This window comes from Ursus americanus, chromosome 3, assembly GCF_024610735.1.
Source record: "Ursus americanus isolate L20-20 chromosome 3, mUrsAme1.1.p, whole genome shotgun sequence".
NCBI classification, from domain to species: Eukaryota; Metazoa; Chordata; class Mammalia; order Carnivora; family Ursidae; genus Ursus; species Ursus americanus.
In genome coordinates this window covers 86498726-86522622 of record NC_142129.1, presented here as the reverse complement: position 1 = coordinate 86522622, position 23897 = coordinate 86498726, and the positions used below count along the sequence as shown (strand labels likewise).

At 48.6% G+C, this 23897-nt stretch overlaps 2 protein-coding genes across 3 annotated transcripts in view; one reads left to right on the top strand and one right to left on the bottom strand.

The window, feature by feature from the left end:
* The window catches only part of COG5 (component of oligomeric golgi complex 5), a 279919-nt gene extending 261795 nt beyond the window's left edge, over positions 1-18124 (top strand). For both annotated transcript variants that reach the window (XM_045793457.2, XM_045793458.2), the window contains 3 exons: positions 7221-7347; positions 7827-7906; positions 15004-18124. In XM_045793457.2, coding sequence (XP_045649413.1) covers positions 7221-7347; positions 7827-7906; positions 15004-15118 — 322 coding nt within the window. In that variant the 3' untranslated portion in view covers positions 15119-18124. The remainder of the gene's footprint in view (positions 1-7220; positions 7348-7826; positions 7907-15003) is intronic.
* The window catches only part of HBP1 (HMG-box transcription factor 1), a 28177-nt gene continuing 20351 nt past the window's right edge, over positions 16072-23897 (bottom strand). Inside the window, exons 9-11 of the mRNA XM_045793459.2 lie at positions 20991-21308; positions 18288-18429; positions 16072-17161 (exon numbers count right to left, since the gene is read on the bottom strand). Of these exons, the coding sequence (XP_045649415.1) occupies positions 17144-17161; positions 18288-18429; positions 20991-21308 (478 nt within the window). The 3' untranslated portion in view covers positions 16072-17143. The remainder of the gene's footprint in view (positions 17162-18287; positions 18430-20990; positions 21309-23897) is intronic.

The window sequence follows — 23897 nt, the reverse complement described above, 5'->3', positions numbered from 1 at the left end:
GGGGACCAAACATGATACTTAAACCCATTTTGCGACCACAGCATTCCTGATGGGAAACCTTGATGTAGTTGTCCATAATATCCAAGAGCATAATGGTGTTTGAATGTTTCTTTATAAAGGTAAGAGATTCCAGGCATGCAGTTTCTAAAAACTGACTCAGAACTAGAAACTAGAGCAATCAATAAGAACCATGTCCTTTGAATGACTGCTTCACTGTCTTATGTCATTCAAGCTTTTGATAGTAGAAAATTCAAGTGTAATGTCACTTAAAACATAAGAATCCAAGGTTGTTGACTGAAAGGAAAGCCCTGTACTTTCTCTTGCCTACTTGTAATTGGCAAAGATTTCTTTTTAATGCCAAAACAAGAGCCTGAATTATTTTTCTCAAATACCCATCTGTACAGAGTTGGGTTTTAAAAAGAACTGAAAGTTGGTTCACATGTGTTTTCAGCTAATGTCTTTGGATCAGCTCAGACCTTTTAAAAAGTATTTAGCTGTTTTATTGAAGTGCTAGGGTTTGGCATTACCCAACATGGACAGGTAGAATAGTTAAGAGGTACTGAGATCACTGATCCACCAGTCACCTGGCTGTGAAAATAACCATGAAAATAACCCCAGTAAGACTCCAGTAAAGTCACTTAACTGAGTAATAGGGTAACCCAGCAATCTCAGGTGATAAGATGCTGAGTTAACAGAATCAGCCAGCATACTGGAGGTTATTAACCAACTAGTTTTTGAAAAAGGTGTGGGAAAGCTGAGATTTGGGATTTGCCATATTAAGTTTAGGCTGCTATTTTTGATAGCCCTGGCTCCCATGTTCCGTTGTTTATTGCACGTGTATGAATTAAAATAGTGCTTACATTTCTGTGTGCTGAGGCAAGATGGCTTTCATCCCCATGCTTTTAAAGTTTTGTCCCAGTGTGGGAGACGGGTTCTGGTGGTTTTGCACAAGACCAGTTCTATTGTAAGTCGTGTAAGGTGGGAGTCTGCCGCCAGCCCTCTCGGTCCTCTTATGAGAAGAGTCGTCTCTGACAGAGCATTTGAAGTTCCAGTGGTGACACCTTCTAGTACCTGTGTATGGATTCAGAAAAAATGATCGATCAATGTATAATTAAAAACACTTATGCTGTATGTAGCCATTCACAACTTATATTGCTGGTTAGTGTCTAAAAACATGAAAAATAACTTTGTAATGCATAATGAAATGGATCTACTAAACAGTAGATATGATATGATCCCTACTGTTTTTAAGACAATAAGTGTATGTGTGGAGAGAAAAACTCAAGAAGGATAAACATCACAATTTGAGGATAGTAGGATTGTCACTAGTGATTTTCCCTTTAGAGGTTTTCTATAGTTTTCATGGTTTTTGCCTTGGTTGTTGTATATTTGCAGTTAGAAAAGCCAGGAAATATATTTTAAAGTCCCTCTTGTAGTGTTATTCCCATTTAAAAATAACAAGGAAGCTGAAAAATAATATAAAATATTCTAAAACATTATGTAATGGGGGTTGAGAAAAGTAGACGGGCGAGCAACCAAAACCCAGCAGGCTGACCTGCGTCTGGCTTAGAGGCAGCAGCTGCAGGAGAGGGCAGCAGGCCCGTGCAGGGGCCTCTTTGCAAGGGACAGGGACAACACCAGCGGAGACCCTCCAGTCCAGACCCAGACATACGGGCCTCCGCAGGCGCGCCTTCCCCGTCATGCGGCCGTCTGCTGCAGGGTGCTTTCTTCTTGACGGTGATGTTAGTGGACTGTGGGGTGAAGCCAGCCAGCGGCTCACACACATTTACATTTTACTGTCTCCATTAGTGCTGCTCAGGCAGCGGGAACTGTTTTCTTCCCCAGGACAGAGTGTGGCCTCAGAAAGCTGCTGACATTAGGGATTTGCCCTTGGGTGAGCTGTATTTCTGTACAAGACACATGTTCGGAACTGCAGGCCCCCATCCTTGTCCATCCCTCTGCGGCATGGCCTTGTCCCTGAAGTGGGGTTTGCTAGGGTGGTTACCCCAGCTCCACCTGGCCAGGGGCCTGAAAGCTCCGACTTGACATTCCGCGTGCAGATTGTTGTGAGACAAGAGACAGGAAAGGGACCTCATGCTTTCACCAGCACAGGGACACAGACCTGCCTTCGGGCAGGCCCCAACACCTTTGCCCCGGAGGACACAGCTTTTTCCCTGAATTATGCCCACAGCATGCTCTGCTGGGAGCTTGCTTAGGTTTAATGAAAGCCATCGGGGGACATGGGGCTGCTCTGGGGGACCTGCTGGTGCGAGGGGCGGTAGAAGGAAAGCGTCAGTACCCGGGTGTGCAGTACTGCTGTCAGCTGGTTTTAATGGTAGGCATGGGGAGGGTGTTCGTGTCTCCGGTGTGAGCTGCCTGCAACGCCGCTGCTCCCTGGCATGTTTGTGGAAGGAGGGGCAGCCATCTCTGCAGCTTCCAGCTTGAGCACCAGGACCCCCCGATGTGTGCCAGCCTGTCTGTGTACTTGCGAACCCATCCCTGGAAAGAACTATGTCCCCAAGGTTTCTGGGTTTTCTATTCCGAGTTTCAGATTTCAGCCCTGTAGCCAGAAGGCGGCCCCACCGTGGGCTGGTTTGGTGTGTTGTTTGCCGATACTCGGGCAGTGCCAGGAGCACCCATCGAGCGGGGAGGGCCTCGCCTTCATTCTAGCGGTCACTCTCGGGTCATTCACTGGGTGCTCAGCCTGTGCTAAGTGTGTCCTTGAAACTTTACTGTTTCACCTTCACCACGACACTTCCGAGGCCCGAGTGACCCCCAGGAGGCACCAGTGCTGAGTGGGGTCCCTTGATAGGGCTGCATGTCTGAGTCATGTGGGAATTCCAGAGCTGCCTTCCAAACCCAGGGCTGCCTGATCCCAAGGCCCGTGCTTGTAACCACTGCACCCCAGTGCTTATTCCAGAAGTTCCTGTTCGTTTTCACTCTGTTTCTAGAATAGCACCTGAATGCTCATCTAAGTCATCCAGGAGAAAGTCAGTGTGAAGAGAATCTGAAAGCCCACCGTAGTGGTGAGCTCTTGCTATGCAGTGCCGCCTCTCGCCGCCGTCTGCTGCATACGGGCTTCCGGAGGGCCTCAGGAATGTTGAGCCACATTTTTACCTAGAGGACACTCTTTTACCTAGAGGACATCTGCCTGAAGCCTTGCCTCCTTTCCCACCTGCTCTGCTGGGCTTGGTGACCTCTAGACCCTAAGAAAGGAACCTGCGGCTTCTCTTACCTCTTTACTTGGAACCCTGACTCACGCACCACCTCCTGCTTTGTTCCCCCCAGGATCCACATGGCCCCTTCTGCCACACTGTCCGGGTCCCCATTCTGCAGGCCTCCAGCCTTCCCTTCCCCTCTCCAGAAGGGAGACCCTCGTATGTCCTGTGCAGGGGGGGAGACTTGTGTTCCCCTCCCCCACCACTCATGTCTCCGCTGGTTCCATATCTCCGTGCACATTCCTGGCGGCCTCGCCACCCTCCCAGGCCCCTCACCCAAAGGAGGTTTGGAATGGGGGGTGTGGCGAGTGGCTTGGGCCACCACCAATGGTGGATGTGGACATAGGGACACCCAGTCTTACTTTACTTCATAATTGGCCTGAACAAATGACCGACAGCCACTGAGCTGTGTTTCACTTCAGTGTGGAGACCCCACTGCAGAGATGACTTCTCACGGGACCTAACAGGTGACTAGTGGAGGCCGCCTGCGGTGTTGGCTGTAGCCTTGGAAGTGCTGCTCTATTTCGAGCGCTCGCCTCTAAGAACGCTATTGCGGCATTTGGGGTGACTGCATTTTATAACATCTTAGTTAATTTCCTTTTGTTCCTTATATCACCTCGGATAGAGATTTATTTTTTAACTTGCCAGTATTTCAGATTCCACCTGGAATCAGGGAGAAGGGAAGGGCTCATGCTGGGCTCTTTCAGACTCTTAAAATGAAGTGAAATGTCTGCATTTGATGTTTACAGGTAATTATGTCAGTGACGCATGGTATGGTATCAAATCCAATTTTGCTCTCCATGGCTCTTTTGGCAGTCCTGTTAGCGGCTAGAGGAGAAGATTTGGTCTTGGCAGAAAAATAACTGCTCTGACTCAGAGCTACAAAGGGACAGGTCATGAAAAGATCCCGCTGAAAAACGAACCGGTCTTCACCGGGCCTGGTTATGCAGGCACATCAGCCAGCAGCCTCGGTGCGGGTCAGCTGCTAGACTTCCTCCCTCCTGCCCTGTCCTCGTTCCCTGTTCGCCTTTGTATCATTTGCAATTTGCATCAAGAATATATTAGAGGAAAATAAAAACACAGTATTCAGACCATGAGAGCAATTTAATTGCTATAGGTAGCAGTGTTTGACTTGAAACTCCCTGAGGCCAAAGGTGAAAGAGAAGCTGAGTCAGCTCTATAATCCTCATTTTCAGAAGGAGGAAAATACATGAGTTTTCAGAGAATGTTCCGTATTCCCTGTGACCGAATGCTAAAGCACCTGTATCCGGGACTTCATATGCGGAGCACCGAGAGACATGGGGACCAAGAGTCCCGGTTGTCATCCTGTAGTAGAGGCAGAAGGATTCCATATGGCTGCTCTTCCCGAAGACAAGGACTGTCACACAGGACTGGCCCCCAGGGTCTCCTCCTGTCATGGACGAGGGTTCAAGATGAATCCTGCCAAATCAGATGGCGTAGGCAGAGTGAGTTTTCCGGGGGCAAGGGGAAGCCCTTTTCGGAGCAGAGAGGCGGGCAGAGACATGAGGGCATGAATTCTCCGTCTCCCCACATCCCTCACAGCGGCTGTCAGCCGGGCCGGGCCTACGGGATGAGCCTGTGACCAGGGCAGGGACCCCTCCCCACTGCCTCTTCCCCTGTTGCAGCTCAAACAGGAGCAGCCTCGGCACTGCGCGGGAAGCAGCCCACTTGGCCAGCAGCTGGACGTGTGGTTCCAGGGACTGTCTGGGAATGGCAGCTGCTCGGCACCCCCAGACTTCGGCTGGGGGCTGTCTGAGCTCCGCGGCCGGGACGTGGGACTGGCGCGGCCTCAGCCCCACATTGACCCCGAGTCTGCACCCAGAAGCCTTTAAGGCGGTACCACTCATTGCCCCGCAGGATCAGAAGGTCAAGACAGGTGGAGATACTACCAAGAGAGACTGTGTGATATGGTCGAGGTACACAGGTGACTAGAGGGCCACTTCAACCCAGAGAGAATTTGGGGTCCCTAAAGAAATAATAATTGCATGTTCTTCAAGGGGTATCCTGTAAGCATTCATTTTTCTCAGGCTTTTGTCTAGGAGTTGTTGACAATGTGAAATTGTACTTCTTCCAGGGGTCTTTGTTCCCCACTCAGAATAAGTCTTTCTGCCCTGAAAACAGGTTGAGTAGTGGCTACAGTTGATTATCCTCAAAGAGGCTGCAGGGCAGAGTTAAGAGCCAGGCTGTCTGGGTTTGAATCCTTTCTCTTATTTTTTCCAGCTTTTATGTGGTCTCTCTACCCCTCAGTTTACCAATCTGTAGGATGGGGGTAGAGCACTACCAACCTTGTAGGGTTGTCTGCAGGACGATTACGTGTTTTAAGCAGCGTCTGGCACGGTGTGCACACTGCACGTGGTAGCTTGTGCTGCTGTAGTGGTTAAACTAGGTGCTATCACACAGATGGAGACCGCTGTCCGCGCACACGAGGACTTCCGGGGTGTCTGCCGACGACACCAAACTGCCCTCACCAACGGCTTCATACCTTCCTAGGTGCTGGACTCACTGCCTGCAGCTCTGCTGCTGGATGACTGGGGCCTTGGGGATCTTCGAGGCGGGGGTGCCGCAGCCTCAGGGGCCTCAGGAGGTCCCTTGTCATATCCCCCCCCCTCCCTGGAGGGCCTGGTGTGGAGCTTTATGGATTATTGGTGACGACCGGCACAAATGGTCTGAAATGTGTCCACGATGACTAAAGAAAAGAAATTACAGGACAATGTGATTTGATAAAATGCTTAAAATTAAAAAAATCCCTACCAGAGATAGATTTCATTTACAGAATAGTTAATCTAAAGATATTCTAAGAGGGTGCCTGGGCGGCTCAGTCAGTTAAGCATCTGTCTTTGGCTCAGATAATGATCCCAGGGTCCTGGGATCAAACCCTGAGTCCGGCTGCCTGCTCAGGGGCGAGTCTGCTTCTCCCTCTCCCTCTGTGATCTCTCTCGCTCCCCCTCTCTCTCAAAAAAATAAATACAAATCTTAAAAAAAAAAAAATTCTAAGATAGGATCCAGTGAGAACCAGCTGCCTGTTGAGAGCGCTCCTGACTCTTGACATGAAACCTTACCATCCATCTCTGGGCTGTGCAGGCCCCCGTGTGGATGGGAGTAATGAAGATGGGGCGAAAGGAGGGCCCAGGATACAGAGCTGTTTCACACTGTCTGAATTGTTTCTGCTCCTGATGGAGCTATTGCTCTGCCATCTTTCCTCTTGAGATTCAGCCCCTATAGTTGGGCCTGTAATCACCTCCCGTCCGTCAGAGCCCGAAGGCAAGGAGAGCTCAAGGGAGGTTTCCAGTTATTCCTGCCAGCCTTTTGGCAAGGTGGTAGGTGACTGGTGGTGGGGTAGATTTGCCCGCACGTGCCTGTGACATAGACGGGGGCGACCCCCGGATGTGTAATGTATTGGAAGGGAACTCTTACAAATCTCGATGGGATGTTCAGCAAGGTAATAATTTTGTACATACAGGACATAATTGCCCTTTGAAAGTCGTGGAGACAGTGTTCGCATTTACTCTTGTCAGGTGATAGCCCAAAGAGGGATTTTATTTAAAGTGAAAGCTGGAAGTTTTGACCACGATAAGAATCTGTTGATTATAACTGCCTGAAGCCTTCGCTGTTGCTTTGATTTCAGCCTGTTCATCAGACGAGCTCTAGGAGGGGGATTTGCGGAGCCCCCTTGAGGTCAAGTCAGACCCACAGGCCAGTGAGCTGGAGGTCAAAGAAGGAGGTGAAGGGCAGGTCAACCTGCCAGAGTGTATAGGTTGGGGGTGTGTGTGCATGTGTCTGTCTGTCTGTCTTCAGGCTAAATGGGGGAGGGGGTTAAGAAATGGCTAAGAAATGGCCAGTTTAGGATGAATGCTATTACTGACTTTCCCACTCTGCCGCTGCGCTGCTGTATTCTACTAATGTGCTATTAAGGTTCTTCTACCAAATCGCCTCTTTCAGGATTGAACAGTGTGGGATAACCGTTGCTTTTTCTTCCTTTAGACCCCTGCTCTTCCAGACGAGCGAGCACGTGGCCAGTAGCCCCGCCCTGGGGGACATTATTCCGTTCAGCATCATTATTCAGTTTCTGTTTACCAGAGCACCCGCTGAGCTGAAATCCCCTTTTCAGGTAATAAAGCCATAATCCTCCGACGAGACCTCCCTCTTCAGTCTGTAAAGCCGGAGCCCCACTCACCAAATGGGCTCCTGGCCTTCTCTTGCCTTACTTAGTCATGGAATCTCTGCCTTGGAAGGGAATGATTCAGGAAAGCAAATCCCCACCACTCAGCCCTGACTCTCTCAGCAGTGTAAAAATTACCCGAGGAAGCCAGAATTCACCCGTTAAGTATAATGGCACAAGTAATTGATGTTCATAAAGCTTTTTCGATGGAGACCCCATTTCCTTTGCTGACCCACCTGCAATTGGCTAATCCAAAAGGTTCCTTGGGCATTGAGAAGGTGCACGAAGGCTCGCCACCTTCCTTCAGGCAGGCGTTCGGGTAATTTCACCTTGGGAACCCTTGAGGTTTCTTGTGCCAGTACGTGCTGTCCTTCCCGGGAGAATGTGGACGCACTCGGTCTTCTCTAATTGATGTTCCAACCCCGCAGAGGGCAGAATGGTCCCACGCACGCTTCTCCCAGTGGCTAGATGACCATCCATCTGAAAAGGACCGGCTCCTCCTCATCAGGTAAGGCTGCGTGCCCCTGGGACACCGTGTTCTAGCAGCCCGAGGGCGAGGGGCGGGGGTGGTGGTGGGGGGGCTCCGTGGAGGAGGAAGGAGCAGGGCGTGGGTCGGCCTGGACGCATGGTGGTGCCTCCTTGTGGCAGCCACCGCAGTGCGCAGGCAGGTGTGTGCCGGAGCAGCCGGCAGCGCCCTTCACTTCCAAATCTTCACATTGATGAGTGGGCGCCCCCCCCCCCCCCCGCCTCAGGCAGCCCTAGGAGCTGCACCCCGGGTTTGAGAACCAGCACCGGGACGAAGAGACTCCTTGCTGTAGGTCCCCATTTTCCGCCTCCTGTTCCTGTGTTGCAGTCACTGAATTGGCGGAGCTCAGATGTGAGCAGACTGTGCACAATACCAAAATGTGATACAGTTATTAACAGAAAACAGGGATGAACCCAGCGGCCGTTCAGATGCCCGGGGCCTCCGGGAGCAGCCCCTGCCCCAAGTCTCTGCAGGCCCGCGCAGACCGGGCATCGGGCGGCCGCTTCCTTGGCCTGCTGCTCTGCAGGTGCTCTGCCCCACGTCTCCAGTGGCCGTCCGGCCACCAAGCCCAGATGTTGCTGCTCTTGCCTTCTTCGGCTGCAGCTTTAGCGTGGACCGCCACTTCCTTCTGTGGCGGACAACGCTGTCCAACTAAAGACATTTTTATCAGTGCTCACTGTGCGCCAGGCCCTAAGAGCTTAAAGCAGACGGAGAGACGGCCCTGTCCTCCCGAGCTCCTGCCACACCTCTGTCCTCTCCTGTTCTCATCTCTCTGGCCCTGTTTGTTTGCTTCTTCTCGATCTAGTTTGCAGAACTGTCTTCTGTCCACTCCTCAAATGCCATCATTTCCCACAGTGTGTCCCTAGCCCTTTTTCTTTCACTTTCTGTGTATACTTGGGTCCCCAGGTGAGCTCATCTAGACCTCTGACTCTGGTGACCTCTTCTGTCCTAATGGCTCTGAGGCCGGTGACTCACCTGGACTGACCAGGGCTTCGGGCCTGCAAACTGGCTGTCATCTGTCACTCAACATCCCCCACAGTTCTCAAGCCCCAAATGTTAAAAACAAATCCTCTTTCTTCTCAAATCTTCTCATTGTCCCAGACTCTCCATCTTGGTTGGGCTGTCACCATCACATATCGGCCAAGCTAGAAAAACCTTTGCGACATCAGTCAACTCCTCTGTCACCCTCATTCTCCAAATCCCAGCCAGTTGTACTCGTTAAGGAGCTCTGGAAGCCCCTTTGAGCCTTCCCCAGGGTGCTAATGCGGGCGGTGTGGGGGCCGCCCCACCGAGCACGCCTCTGCCCCAGCTCGCTGCAGAGGGATGAGCTGGGTCCCCCAGACACGGAGGGGTGGATGGGGCCAGCTGGGGCTCGACCGTGCTTGCACAGGAGAATCCTTTGTGTCCAGGCCACCCCCTCAGCCACCTCAAAATCTCCAGGGCGGGGACCTGGTGCCGGGATTTCCTAAAGCTTCCCGGCGCTTCTGCAGCCCGGCCAGGCTGAGACTCCACCGAAGGAAGCTGGGCGGGGCCGTTGAGAAACATGAGTGGGCGGCTTCTGGGAGCGACCCTGAGCCCGCATGGTCAGTGCCCAGAGCGGGGTGAGCCACTGGCCTCCGGCGTCTGTGTGGGTGACGAGCGGCCTCTCCCGAGCCCCTGGCTTCTCTGCTTGTCTGCTGCTCTGCTCAGCTGTGAGCGTCTGGCCGAGAAGGGGGACCGGATGCCAGAGGCGCCTCCCATCAGTTCTTGGGACCCGTTAGAGCTGCCCTCGGAGGGACCTTGAGGGATGGAGGAGAGGCTCGGCCGGGGCTAACTCAGAGATTTGCGGTGTCCGTGTCGTGGTGGATTTTTTTTCGTGAGTCTCAAAGACTCCCTTAGCTGCAGCACACTGGGTAACAGGGTCTGGGCTCAGTTAACTGAACGGGGCTCATCGGTGTCTTCTTAGCAAGTTGGAATGAGTTCATCCACAACAGTTGTCCTGCTGTGGGCACATCGCAAATCTGTTTGCTTTTGCTTCTCTTGAAAATGCCTCCTGAGTGATTTCATCAGCAGTGCTGTTGCTGAGCCTATATTTAGCAGCTGAAAATCATGCTCAGAAATACTGTCATGCTTTTTAAATAAGGCCTGTCCATCACACACGTCTGATACCAGAACCTTCCAGCCCCGGGCAGAATGCTGAGCCCTCCCTGGGGGATTCCAAAACACCGTGCTCCTGCTACAGCCCAGGCTGTTGGCAAGGAGAGAAGCTTTGTCCTAGAGAATGTTCTTTCTTATCTATTATTGCAAAACTCATTTGGTCCCTGCGTGCTGAAGCACCACTAGATGAACTCCTTTCCCCTGTAGATAAACCCAGGGTGAGTACTGCTCTTTAAATGTCAGTACGTTTGTTCTGACCTTTGGGGGAGTCCCTGTCGTGTGCTCGTCTGTCCCCCCCAGCACAGTATGCTAAGTTGTCATAAATAGGCCAAGTCAGGAGACGCACTGCTGCTGCGTGAGTGGCAAACAATGAACTCTTCTGCCTGCCTCTTCCTTTTCGATACCAGATGTTTCTCTAGAGCGTGAATGGATACTAGTCACGATCATGTTAAAATCAGAGGAATCACTGACTCGTGGGCCAGGTGGTGTGAGTGGGAGCGAACTGGGGGTCCTCTGCCCCCACCAGGCAGGTGCTGCAGACGTGGGCGCCCTCGGGGGCAGGGCCGGCAGCCTGGGGGAGGGCCCGGGGCTCTGTGGGTGTTGAGTGAGTTTCCAGCAAAGCTGAGGACTGATTCCTCGACTCTGCACAAGCGGGGGGGGGGTCGGCCTCGAGCTCTCGAGCTGTGCCGCGGCGCAGCAGCTCTTCCCGTGCCCTTCCCCTCCTCTGCTCCTCCTTAGTCTGTTGGCCCAGAACGCCTTCACAGTGTCGGAAATGTTGACGAGCCCCGGTAGCCCATCGGTACTTTTTATCTGTTCAGTGACGGGACAGTTGCTGCCAGATGCGGCCGTGGACCCTCTGCCCTCCTGCCAGGGCCCACAGGCCGAGAACCATCCCAGCTCCTCGGCCCTTCTGCTGAGTGGCAGGATCCCCACTGGTGAGAGGAACATTTGCTCTCCCTTCCTGGTGTCCCTGTGGCACTAGATACTGCGGCCCGGGTGCCTGAGGCGGACGAGAGCGAGGACAGAGCCCGGGGGCAGTCAGGGGCTTCCTTGCCTGTGGAGGCATGTGGTAGATGTCTGCGCCATTTACAGGCTTCATACTCAGTGCCTGACAGAAATGAATTTTGTGTCCCATGAAAGCCTCCACTTGGCTGGTTTGTATCACACGGAGCGGTGTTGCCATGTCACCATCAACCCTTCTACTACTAATTGTGCAATTCCGGTACTACTTTTTTTTTTCCCAGTAAGGGTAACTTTAACAATCTGCTTATTTTGATGACAAACGAGACTTGAGACTAACTGTTACATAATGCTTGGCCTGACTTCCAAGAAAGCTCATGTTTTGCTCAAGCAAATGAAGTTATTTAATAATTGCTTGAAAATCTTGCTCTGATTTTATGTGGGAGGGTAGCTTTAATCTGTTTTTCTCCCTCTAGTTCTGATGGTGTTTTTCATGAATACCAAAAAACTAACCAAACTCATTTCTGAACTTTCTTCTGCATATTGTGTAGTTTACATAATGTCTTGTCCTTTTGAATGCAAATGAAAAGAAGTTGATATTTGTTCGTATTAGATAAAGTGGAGCTAATTCATTCACTACAGAGCACTGCAGTTTCTGAGAATTTCAGTGCAGTAATTTCTTAGCCTGCTGTATAGACCCCATTGTCTCAAAGATAGTCGGAGCCCTTAGGGATTTCTCTTCTGTGTATGAGTCTGCAGGGGCTACGTCTTGGGAGTGGGGTGATTGCCCAGGATGCCATAGCAACCTGAAAAGTATTACTAAAAGCAGCAAGATTTTTCATAAGGAAATCACTTCATGAAGGTTCAGCTCTGACATGAACTAAGGCGTCTCACGAAACATTATTTTCTGAGGGTTAAGTTCCATTCCTCACGTCAGTGCTGCTTCTGTGAATCCTACAGGCTCGTTTCTCCTTTATTTGCTTTCTTTTGCACTTTTGTCATTACTCCTCATTACTGTTCATCTTCCTGTATTTCTATTTCATTTTTAAAAATTCACCGATCATGCATTTGTCAGGCACTCTGTCCTGGGGCTGCATGAAGGAACAGAACAGCCCAGCCCTCCAAATGAAGTTACCTTCCTAAGAGGGCAGCTCCCCAGGGGCCGGGTACCGACCATGTAATAGGTACTTCCGTTCAGTGTAATAACCCGCATGCGAGAAACTGAGGCCGCCTGGAAGCCTGGTGGGGAGAACATTGAGCGCCTTAGGGGTCCGTAGATGTTCTAGAAGAGCGCAGGTGCTCCAGGGACAGTCTTTGAGTTCTCGTATCATGTAGTCCTCTTCCGGTTTGGCAGGGGAGCAGCCAGGCGCAGACTGGAGCGGGGATAGCACAGCTGGGGCGGGGGGGGGGGGGGGGGGGGGCGGGTAGTGCAGAGCCGCCTCCCCGCCGGGTTCCCCCAGTGCTGACGGACAGTCGTCCTGCTGGAGCAGAGCCTGGAGAGGCCCTCAGGAATCCCAGAACACAGGCTGAGAGGCCACGGCTCTGATGCCCAAGTCTTAGGCCTTTTCCACAAAGGCTCAGGACTCCGAGGGGGTTTCTTTTGTGCTGCCTGGAGTTGGAAGAGGCTCTGTCAAAAAGAAGGCATTAGAGCCGACCCTTAGTAAAGCGCTCTGCAGGGAAGATGGCACGGAAGCGCCTCCCAAAAATAAGGACAAGAACAGAACAGGGAAAGACCCAGAACGATGGGGCTCGGGAGGACCGAGAATCGGTGGGGGGGGGAGGAGAAACGGGCCTTTTTGCAGCCCTGCCTTGTTAGGCAGAGACCTCTTGGTTCAGAGTGATGCTCCCCGCTCGCGGGGCCTCTCCCCGGCGGGCCTCTGGTCAGGCTGGGGTCACAGTGGGGGGACTGCTCTGCACATGGGTAGGTAACACAAACAATGGAAACTAATGATTTGAAGGTCTTTAAGGCCCCAGCAAACTATATCGAACCCGGCAGCAGCGCAGGCAGGGTTCGGGGAGGTCACGATGAAGCTGGTGCTAGGTGGGTTACGAGTGTAGACACGGCCTCGTGGGGTAGCACGTGGCAGGTGCGGGCAGCAGACCTGCTCGCGGGGGCCGGGGCCCCACCTCTGAGGTGGCGGGCACCGCAGGGCAGGATCAGACAGAAGCCAAGGGGAGAGGAAGGACTGGGGGGTGGAAATCTGTAAGCAAGATTAAAAGAGGACTTTAGAGACTTTGGGGAGAGGATGGGGCCCTTTGTTGAAATAGGGGATGGTGGGCAGAACACTACCCTGAAGGGTTACTCCCCCTAAGTTTCTTTACTTTTTTGATGACTTTTTTTTTTTTATTTTTTAAATTTTGGTTTTTTTTTTTAAAGACTTCTTATTTGAACGAGAGCGAGTTGGGGGAGGGGCAGAGAGAGAGGGAGAGAAGCACACTCTCCACTGAGCGCGGAGCCTGATGCAAGCAGGGCTCGATCCCACAACCAGGAGATCATGACCTGAGCCAAAATCAGGAGTCAGGCCTTTAACCAACTGAGCCACCCAGGTGCCTGCATAGACTTTTTTTGGTGCAGGTTTAGGCTCAGAGCATATTTGAGAAGGTACAGAGAGTTCCCATCCGCCCACAGCCCCGCATAAACAGCCTCCCCTGTTACTAGTGTCCCCCACGGTGGTCCCTGGTTACAGCTGATGAGTCCACCTTGCCCATCACGGCTCCCAGAGCCCCTAGTTTCCGTGGGGCTTCTCTGTCGGTGTCGTTCGTTCTCGGGGTTTGGAGTGCCCCGTTGCTGACAGGCGAGTTTGGAGGGGTACATGGGAGAAGTCAGATAATGCTGCCCAGAGCACAGACGGAAACGAGTCAGGAGGGAGGTCAGAGTGGACATAAGGGACCAGGGACTCTGTTCTGTGTCACAGCAGCGCCGTGAAGTGGCTGGCAGAGGGGAGGGCGCCCCAGAGTGGGGCGATAATCAATACGCCTGACCAGGGGCTCAGTGTGCACGGTGTTTGGGAGCAAAAAATCCGGTTAAGAATTACATATTAGACTTGAGACTGAGTATGTGAGCTGAGTAATGGTGTTAATTTACATCTTCGTAGAAATGCTCTAATCTAATCTCAGTGTGAAACAAACAGGATTATGACAAAAATTTTATTGTTATACTTGGGGAGTAAATAGATCAATATTGAAAATCTTTTAACCATTCTTTTTAGCTCCAATTAAACATGACATAACAAGGAAGCAGATCATCTGGTTCAGAGATGAGAAAACTTTCCACGAAGCTCCAGATAGTAACTATTTTAGGCGGTGCAGGCCACATGGCCTCCGCCTTGCTGGGCCTCGTCTGGGGCTGTCGCGGAAAAGCCGCCGCAGACAGAGCTGGACAAGCCCCGCGCTGTTTGGCCTGTGGGGCTGGTTTGCTGACTCCCAGAGCGAATTCGGAACGTCGCAGTCGCAGTCGTAATTTGGACTGGCTGCTTAGCACATACTCTGCCGAGATTCAGACTACCTCCTTATCACAGAATTCGCGCACACTCAGCCCAGCTGCGATGGGTTCATACTGTCCTCAAACACAGGGGCGCTGAGGCACCGCGCAGGGTGAGTGCGTGCGCGGCCCCACGCCGCCGCGCTGCCGAGCCGGCCTTTCCGCGGTGCTGGGCTCCCCCTGGTGAGCTCTGCGGCAAAGCACAGGCGCCTGCGGCTCGTCGGAAGCCTTGAACAGGGAAGGGAAGGGAAACGGAGAACAATCCGAGGCCACAGCCTCTGACTGTGTGATTAGACCACGAAGTACAATGTAGACTGAACAGTGTTTCTGGATTTCCACAGTAACCGTGGTAACGCTACCAACAGATGTTTGAAGGCTGTCACTGTCACTTGTGGAACTGGACACAGCAATTCCAGAAATGGGGGCTGCTTTTATAGATTGGTACCCTCTAAGTGGTTTTATTTCATTAATTTTTTGACGTTGTTTTAATTTTTGTTTTCAGGGGAGCTCTGGAAGCGTATGTTCAATCGGTAAGAAGTAGAGAAGGCAAGGAATTTGCACCGGTTTATCCCATAATGGTTCAGCTGCTTCAAAAAGCTATGTCTACTGTTCAGTAACAGTGCGAAGTATTTCTTAATCTCACTTTTGCGCGAACCCAGTTCAAGGTTGGCAGTTAACCTGAGAAACATCTACTCTAAAAACCAGCTACCATCCACTATTTTAAGAATGTAACTGACCTATTTCCTGTTGATCTTCTGCTTACCTTTTAAGCCCCTCTCCCTTAAGTAGCATAAAATGTCAAAATAGATTCATCACTACCTTCAAACTCTGTGGACCTGATTTTTCCAGAAAGGTATCCAATGGTTTTTATTTTCTTTCAGGCTTTTTTTTTTTTTTAAACAAGACTAGCTAAAATTTCTCTCCCATTTCATAAGATTCCCCCTCTGTGTACACACACACACCCTAAGTTCCCATTGCTTTTTAAGGGATCTGATCAAGTTATAAATACCCTGCTGCTCTCAGTTAACCTTTGCCCTCACTAGGTAAGTGTGTAGCCCAGTGGCTTCCAAATTTGACTGCACATTAGAGTCACTGGTGGAAAGCTTTTGAAAATCCTGATGCCCAGTGTGCACCGGTAGGAGCCAGGCATTAGTGTTTAAAAACATCCCCGGGTGTTGCCAATATGTAGTGAGTCCGGGAACCGCTGGTATCTCCCAAAGCTAAGACGTAGGGTCATATGTTGTTTAAGTAGGTCTTACTGTATCTTTAATAAAGACAGAGCAAGGCTGTCTTTATACTGTGTGTCATTTTATTTAAAGCAGACTTTGAGGGCTGTTAACTTTGTAGCAGAGATGTCAAGCTAGAAACAATTTTTAGTCTACAGAGATCTTACACATAGATAATCTAGATCCTTGTTTTTCCATTGCCCATGATCTGTCACTAACATTTTGTTTTTAATTTAATGTTTAAAAACCCCATCAGCAACTTAATATATTTTCCATGCCCTGCACCTGTGGTTCTGACTCAGACATAAAGTTCAGTTAAGTTCAATCAGCAGAAGTCAGAGATAAACAATTTTTTTTCATTTTATTTGAAATAATATACAAGAATATAGTGTGCAAAATTTAGGGGCAACATCATGAAGAAGTGTAATGAACTGAAATCAATTTTACAGCTGTGATTCCTAACCAGAAACACCACTTGGTAAGTAACATGAAAAGCCATGATTGTAGCTCAGAGCAAAAGCAGCTGTCTTGCCCGTGTGTGCTCTCACCTCAGACAGCTGGAGGAAAAGTAAAGTGCACGTGTCGCACTGCAGTAAGTGCAAAGTCTGCCCCCACCATACACATAGGATGACAAACAAGATATTTAAGATATGTGGCTGAGGAGATACAGAACACAAAGTTAAAAAATACAATGGTGTCAACTGTTAATAGCACCATGACAGTGACTATAGCCCAATGCTATTAACTAACTTGACCTGGGCCCGGGCGAGGCCTCCGCCGAAGGCAGGGACGGGTGCTGCTGCCCGGCGTGCCCCGGGAGCCCTGCGGCAGGTGACTCGCCTGCTGGGCCACCGACACCGTCCACCGGCCACGCGTTCCAGGAGCCTCGCGGCACCGGCCAGACTAGGAGCTCCCGGGTTTGGCACAGATGCTGGGCCACGCAGTGGTCGCGTAAGGAAAGGCCAGCTCCCGGCTCTGTTTCATTCCACTATGTGTACAATATGGATTAATAAGCAGTAAGGAGCCAATGTATAAACAGCAGTTACATATTTTTAAATTCCCCTTTTGTACAATTTAAAATAAAACATGTATACACTCTCCTCTCTTTCTACTGTACTTTAGCACCACAGGATATCAATTTTCAAGCCTATATTACCTGATAGACATATATGAAGTTTGGAAGAAAAATAAGGCAATTTGGTTTACAATGTTGATAGTTTTAGCTTACTTAATGCTCTAATGGAGAAAGCAAATCCTCACTCATATTATTAAATCATTTCAAGACTCAATGCTATCAGTATCTTATGGTCACACGAATTCAGGACAAATGGTGACACCTTGATCTTCTTAAGTCCCTCCGTCAACAGTCAGTGTTTGTTTATGCAACTACAGACTTAAGAACGTAAGCGTCCCGGCTTAATGTTGCTGCGAGCCCTGTGGAGAGAAAAGTAACACGGAAATGCTTACAAGTCAATATACGGTAATTCTACAAATGAAAGCTAAGATGGAAAATACAATGTTTACAAACTTACTATTTAAAAAAGATCACTTTCTCAGTTGGGATGATTTTTAATAGTGTGCTAACACCCAACAGCTCAAGCATCCAGAAAACGTATGAAAACGGTGAGAAGAGATGGTTAGGAAGAGCAGCAAAGAAAGGGGATCCAGGCCAAGTCCTGCCACACTCAAGTCTAAGGTAATAACTTCAAAAACCCGTCGAGCCACCTCTTCTACTGGAGTCTGACTACGGTCTACTTGTTTACAAGAAACTCCTGATAAAAGTAAGCGCTTGTGAACTGCGTGTTACTCTAAAAAGACACATGCACAGTCTACAGACTGAAGGTAAGGCATCCTTGGCCGGCCCTCCCACCGCAAAGGACTGATGTCTTCCCTTCATTTTTAAATGGTACTTCAAATTGAGCTCACTCTGTTCTATCATGTGACGTTTTCTTCAAAATTAATCTAAAAACATGATTTAAAAGTTGCCAACCTAGTAATGGAAACGTCCTAAGAATCCATTCCATCCAAGGCTGTGTTATTACGGCGTGAATTCATTCACAAAGTCTTCCTAGGCCTATTTCTTCTCCTTCCTGAGGTTTTTAATCTAGAAATTCTGTACAAATGTCAGAAGGCCCCACGAAGGCTAATGTGCCCCATCCTCCTAAGCCCCTGCCTGTTTAAGAAAAGAAAGGCTGCTGGGACATGTCACCCCAAGATTAGAAAGATCCTGTACCGTGCTACTGAGTTGGTTACACTGATCTTTAAACCCAACTAAAAATACTACCATTCCAAAATTATTTTTCCACGTCAACATTTCTGGAAAAACATTCTTAAACATGCTGGACACTTCCACTTTCCACACTAAAAGAGTAAATGGCACTCCACAAAAAAAAAAAAGCCTGCCTCACAGGATGGTGTAAAAACATAATTAGGCTGTGAATATAAAACGGCTGAGAAAGAGCCTCGATACCACCTTTACAAGGTTATAAGCACTGTTCCACACGCCAGTACGGTTATGGGAAGAAGTCAAGAGCTTTCTGAGTAACTAGATGAAACCTACTGAATTGGTTCTTTTCCTTTTCCAACAGTCAGGATTTAGGCGTTTTTGTTCTTCAGCCAAAGCCTTTGCTTCTAACGTATACATCCTTCTCTCTTCATTCTTCATTTTCTTCCACCTGTCCCCGAGGATCACGCTTATGGCTCTGTAAAATAAACACGCACACGTGCTGAAGGCCAGAATGTCTCGTAAGATGCGTGTCCAATGCTGCTACTTCAGGAAGAAACAGAAAGGTAAAAGAAAAAAAGACAAGAATCTTGTCCAACAGAGAGAAGGGAAAAGGTCAAGGCTATAGTAGTCATTTCCAGTAAAATCTCAAGTCCCATGGGCCCACTCATCATAACCTTGGCAGTTAAAGCCTCCTGGAATAGTGCCAATATTTCCAGTTGTCTGAGGACATCAAAATGGCTAAAAATTCAGTGTCCTACAGAGCTTAAAGAAAAAAATTAAGTATTTCAGAGAAATGGTTTAAATTACCATTGGCTCTATCCTGGTACATCGGTTTCTCAAAGAAGATAGCAAGGCAGACGGTGTTCGCTATCAACAGCATAATGTATTAAAAGCTGTTGTTTGTGCTCATAATCCATCAAATGGTTATGGTCAAAGTTTCATTCATTCATGTAACCATAGTGAAAATGTGGTGGCATTAACTATGCGCACTGTACTGTTTCCCTCCTAAGACAACACCAAATAAATCCCAGGTGATCTCTGTACTTGAAGAAATTGGAAAAACTCAAAGGGAAAGAAGTCCAATTGGATAAAACACACCACGACAGAAATCTGAAGCTATTTCCTATTTATATTTGTTAATCTGCTCCCAAAACCAGTGTAAGTCTCATCCAGAACATGCGGACAGAAACCATTTTCCTTCTGTGAAGAGCTTTTAACCATTAACTCCATGACACTAAAGGTCACAAACGCTGCACAAAGTAATACGAGAGAGGTCAGTGCCTGACATGGAAGCTGGAGCTGAGCATCCGAGCCTTAGAAGACCAGGAAGCACAACTCGACTGTGTAACAAGAAACTCAGTATGTAGTAAATACCTACATATGTGTATATTTATACTTTTTTCAGTAAGTTGATGATGCAATTTAACAATGTACTGCATCTTCATTAAAATAAAACCCAGTTTTTACAGTCTCTGGGTTAAAGGTACCACATAACGGCTGACATATTTACCAGTTAAATCAGTAAGAAACATTTAGGTATCAATTCCCAAATCAGAGGTGCATTTGATTTGACAAGTTTCTCTTCTTAAAATGTAAATACTTAGAAGTTTAGCTCGTGAGAACAGACTGGTAGCTGCCAGAGGCTAGGGGTTGGGGGTGGACAAAAATGGGTGAAAGCAGTCAAAAGGTACAAACTTCCAGTTATACGATAAGTCGTGGGTCCGTAAGGTGCTGCACAGTGACCACAGCAGTACCGCTGTGCTGTGCATCTGAAAGCTGCAAAGAGTAGCTCTTAAAAGTTCTCATTACAAGACAAATGTGTAACTCTGCGGTGATGGATGGTAATTCAACTTCCCATGGCAATGGTTTCACGGTATCTGGAGATATCAAGTCATGATGCTGACCTGAAACTACGTCCACTCCCCTTCCCTATCAATTAAGCTCATGAGACATTCAAACTCGAGTTCAAAACTCAATTATTTTACGTGGATAATCATTTCATGTTTCTCATGATATCAAGAAAAAGAGTAGTTTTGATCGTCAGGGAACTGAGAAAACCGGAAAAAGTAATTTTACTACATGGAGAATTAGGGTGGTTTGAGAGGAAGTGAGCAGAGGACGCTCACTAAGAAGTGAGCTAAGAGGGGCGCCTGGGTGGCTCAGTGGTTAAGCGTCTGCCTTCGGCTCAAGGTCATGATCCCAGCATTCTGCGACCGAGCCCCGCATCAAGCTCCAGATCGGATCGAGCTCCGGATCGGGCTCCCTGCTCAGCGGGAAGCCTGCTTCTCCCTCTCCCACTCCCCCTGCTTGTGTTCCCTCTCTCGCTGCCTCTCTGTCAAATAAATCTTAAAAAAAAAAAAAAAGAAAGAAACGAGCTAAAAGTATAAGCAAACAGAGTAGAAAAGACTGGAGTCAGTTTTATCCCTGGGTTCTGAGGACACCTCTAAGTTTAGTCTTTGGCAGTTTATAATGATTTCTACATTTGTCAAAAGACTACAAATTGCCACTGCCTGCACATTCCGTAGTATGACACAGCTGTAAGGACATCCTTGGGATCTGACACAAACTTTTCTATAAAGACGGAACAGGCAGTTGTTAGAACTGTGACTTCCAACAGCAAACAACACTGACTACTTTAGAAGGCAGATCCTTAGGTAACCTAAACTCTCTCCAGGTAATATTTACCCATGACCCTAAAAATTCCACTTAAACTTTTTAAAGTCAACCTAAGAAAATGAATTCAATAATAAAACCTATGGGGGGGGGGCGCTGGGGGGCTCAGTTGGTTAAGTGTCTGCCTTTGGCTCAGGTCATGATCCCGGAGTCCTGGGACTGAGCCTGACACCGGGCTCCCTGCTCAGCAGGGAGCCTACTTCTCCTTCTCCCTCTGCCCCTCTCTCATGCTCTCTCACTCTCTTAAGTCAATAAAATCTTTAAATAATAAAAGCTACTGGAGGATAAGTTTACGTAATTATCCCAGCTCCTATGAAACTACACTGAAGTGTTAATTTTTAGAATCAGAAATACTCTTTTTACCTGTTATCTTTCCCTGGATACATCTGAGTATATTCAACTCTGTATTTTTTGGCAAAAAGCATGAAGGCATTCATTGGTCTTTTGCACTTGTTAGGAGAAGTGGCACTCACAGTCCCTGAGCTGTGGGTTTTGACAGCTTTCGCATACAAGGAATTGGAAGAGAGCTGTGATGATCCTGGTGAGCCACAGTTTTTACTGAGTCCAGATCTTGCAAAGTCTTGACCTCCAGGCCCTCCACAAGACAAAGATGCACGACGCTGACGAGCCATACTACTTAACACATAGACTGCAGAAGAATCCATAGGTGTGAAGTCATAGCTAAAAAAAAATTTATTAACATGGTTTTAATTCAGTCTGATTGACTTGTAAAAACAGGAATTACAAAAAAAAAAAAAAACCTTAACATCTGATTGGAAATTTCAACATATATAATATTAACCAACCCTACTTTAACAACTTCACCATCACAGTTGCTTTTAAGCTGAAAGCTTGTATATGCAATAACTAAAATTATTTTTTTTAATCTGCAGAGAATACAAACGTTAAGAAGAAAACTTCAAGCCCCCCACAAAAATGTTATAATCCACACACTTTATTCAGAGCAAGTACCTCCTCCAGATCCCACGCAACCCACTTAATTACTACTTTAGATTTGCTTTCTGACAAATTTGATAATCTGATTTCTTGGCCTACAGAAGCCTAAATAAAGCTAGAAAGTTAAAATGGGAGTGGCAGGCATATACCAGGCCTAAGGACTCACCGCTAGACAAGACAAAGTGTGGGGGAAGGACAGTCAAAAGTGGTTGAACACAGCTAAAGGAGCTTACAAGTTCCTGTTTGTTAAGGTCAAAAAGTCACGTATACATCCATCACCCCTAAAGGCCATCCACCTAGTAGAACACAACTTACTGACTAAAAAGTACGAACTCACACGGATCAGGCAAGGCCATATTTTGGTAAGTATATTCAGTTTACACGGGCATGGAAACAAGCTATCCATATTCTTTTTCCCAACAAGCTTGCTTAGCGAGGATCATTACCCTCTCTCTATATAAAGAAACACACCAAGAAAGGAACAAGTACAGTTCACCCAAGGCCCGACAGCTCCTAGATCCAGCCCCCGATCTGTCCACCTCCAAAGCCCTAGGTTTCCTCACCAAAACCACGGTGCTCCGCCTTGCCACTGGCTGACCTCAAGGTGAACAAACAGTAATCAGATTCACTGAAAATATTACCTCAAAAGCAGAGCTAATGTAGACAACAGCCTAACGATGACACCTGTCAAAAGATTTCTGTGGTTCCAAATGTGCTTATACCCTTTATCTTAACAGAAAACCTTTTATTCTAAATCTAGCCCCCATTCTCTCCCTGACACAGAAATTCTGGGAATCTGTCACAGCAGGCTGTATTAGCTACAAGAATAATAAGCATCTACCTAAAGGTAAAGCAATAGGAGATTATGAATTATTCCAGACAGGGATGGAGAGCGCGAAGTGCATGAGGCCCCTGCCATTCACTGCACATGATAAAAATGACTTCTACCAATTATCCACCACACAAGGTGTGGTTTTTTAAAGGTATTACATGAAATCAATGTAAATAGGACTCCAAAACCACCTAATCAATGCTCAGCAGCCAGGATAACGTCAAAGGAACAATTTTTGCTGTCCTCAAGGCCCGCCCATATGTAATTTAGAAAAACAGCAAAATTAAGCATTATAAATGAACCTGACACAAAATTATTAATCTCCACCAAAAGAAGTACTTGATTACAATTTGAAATACCAAAAGATTACACACAATTCTGAGGCAAGCTCATGCACTACTGAAATTTGAGAACTCCACCATCTAGTGGTACGAATGGAGCCTACCCTCCATTTCCATTATGGGGACGACTTTAGTTTGACAAATTTAATCACAGAATTCTGGATTCTGCCGTGACGACAGCATTAAAACATTACCCAGAACGTCTAGCAAAGCCTCCGGCCGCGCCACGCCCGCGTGCGCGCTCTCCCGCGGGCCCCGCCCCGCCCCGCCCCCGCCCTCGGAAGGACCGCCCCGCCCGCCCGCACTAGCTTCCGCTCTTCAACACTCCACCACACGCTTACGTCTGTGAACCAGCTACTCCCTTTCATCCTCCCTTCAACATGATCCTCGCTTCACAGATTTTTGTTGATGAGCCACAGAAGAGTGAATCGACTTACCCGCGCCTCCAGCCAGTCGAGGGCACGGCTAGGAGCCGGCGCGGCGCTCCCGCTGCGGAGCTCAGCTGCCCCGCGGCCCACACGCAGCACACCCCCCACCGCACCACACACGTGCACTAGCCCCTGCCCTCTCTGGACCGGAAGCCAAGAGGCAGGCCCGTGTCTTCCAAGATCTTAAATCCCCACACCCGGCACATACACCAGGCTCTCAAATATTTGATGACTAACTGAAAAGGTAAAAAAAATAAACGGCTGGAGAACATAATGTAAAATTTTACTTGGGCTTAACCCCACCTCTTCCACTTACTAGCAGCAGAACTGGGGCAGGTTCAATAAACCATGTACCTCCGTTAACATCGCTCTAAACTGAATGTAACACAGACCGTATAGCTTTGCTGAGCTGACAGAACAGCGTCTACAAAACTCAGGGCAGAGCGTGGCGCGCAGCAGGCGTTCACTGGGGCACCGGGGTACCTACTGTCACTGCAGCAGGAGCCCTGATGGGCGAACAGAGCCCTAAACCTGGAATGCTCAGATGATACAGACCTGAAACCTGGTTCTGATACTAATGGCTGTTTGAGTTCTACCCGCCCCGCGCCCCCACCTCTGGTAAAGGGAAGGTGTCATCTCATCGGGTAGGGAAGATGGACCTCCGGTGACACGTGTACAGCACCGGGGATACGATGGGCACCCGGTAAGTTTG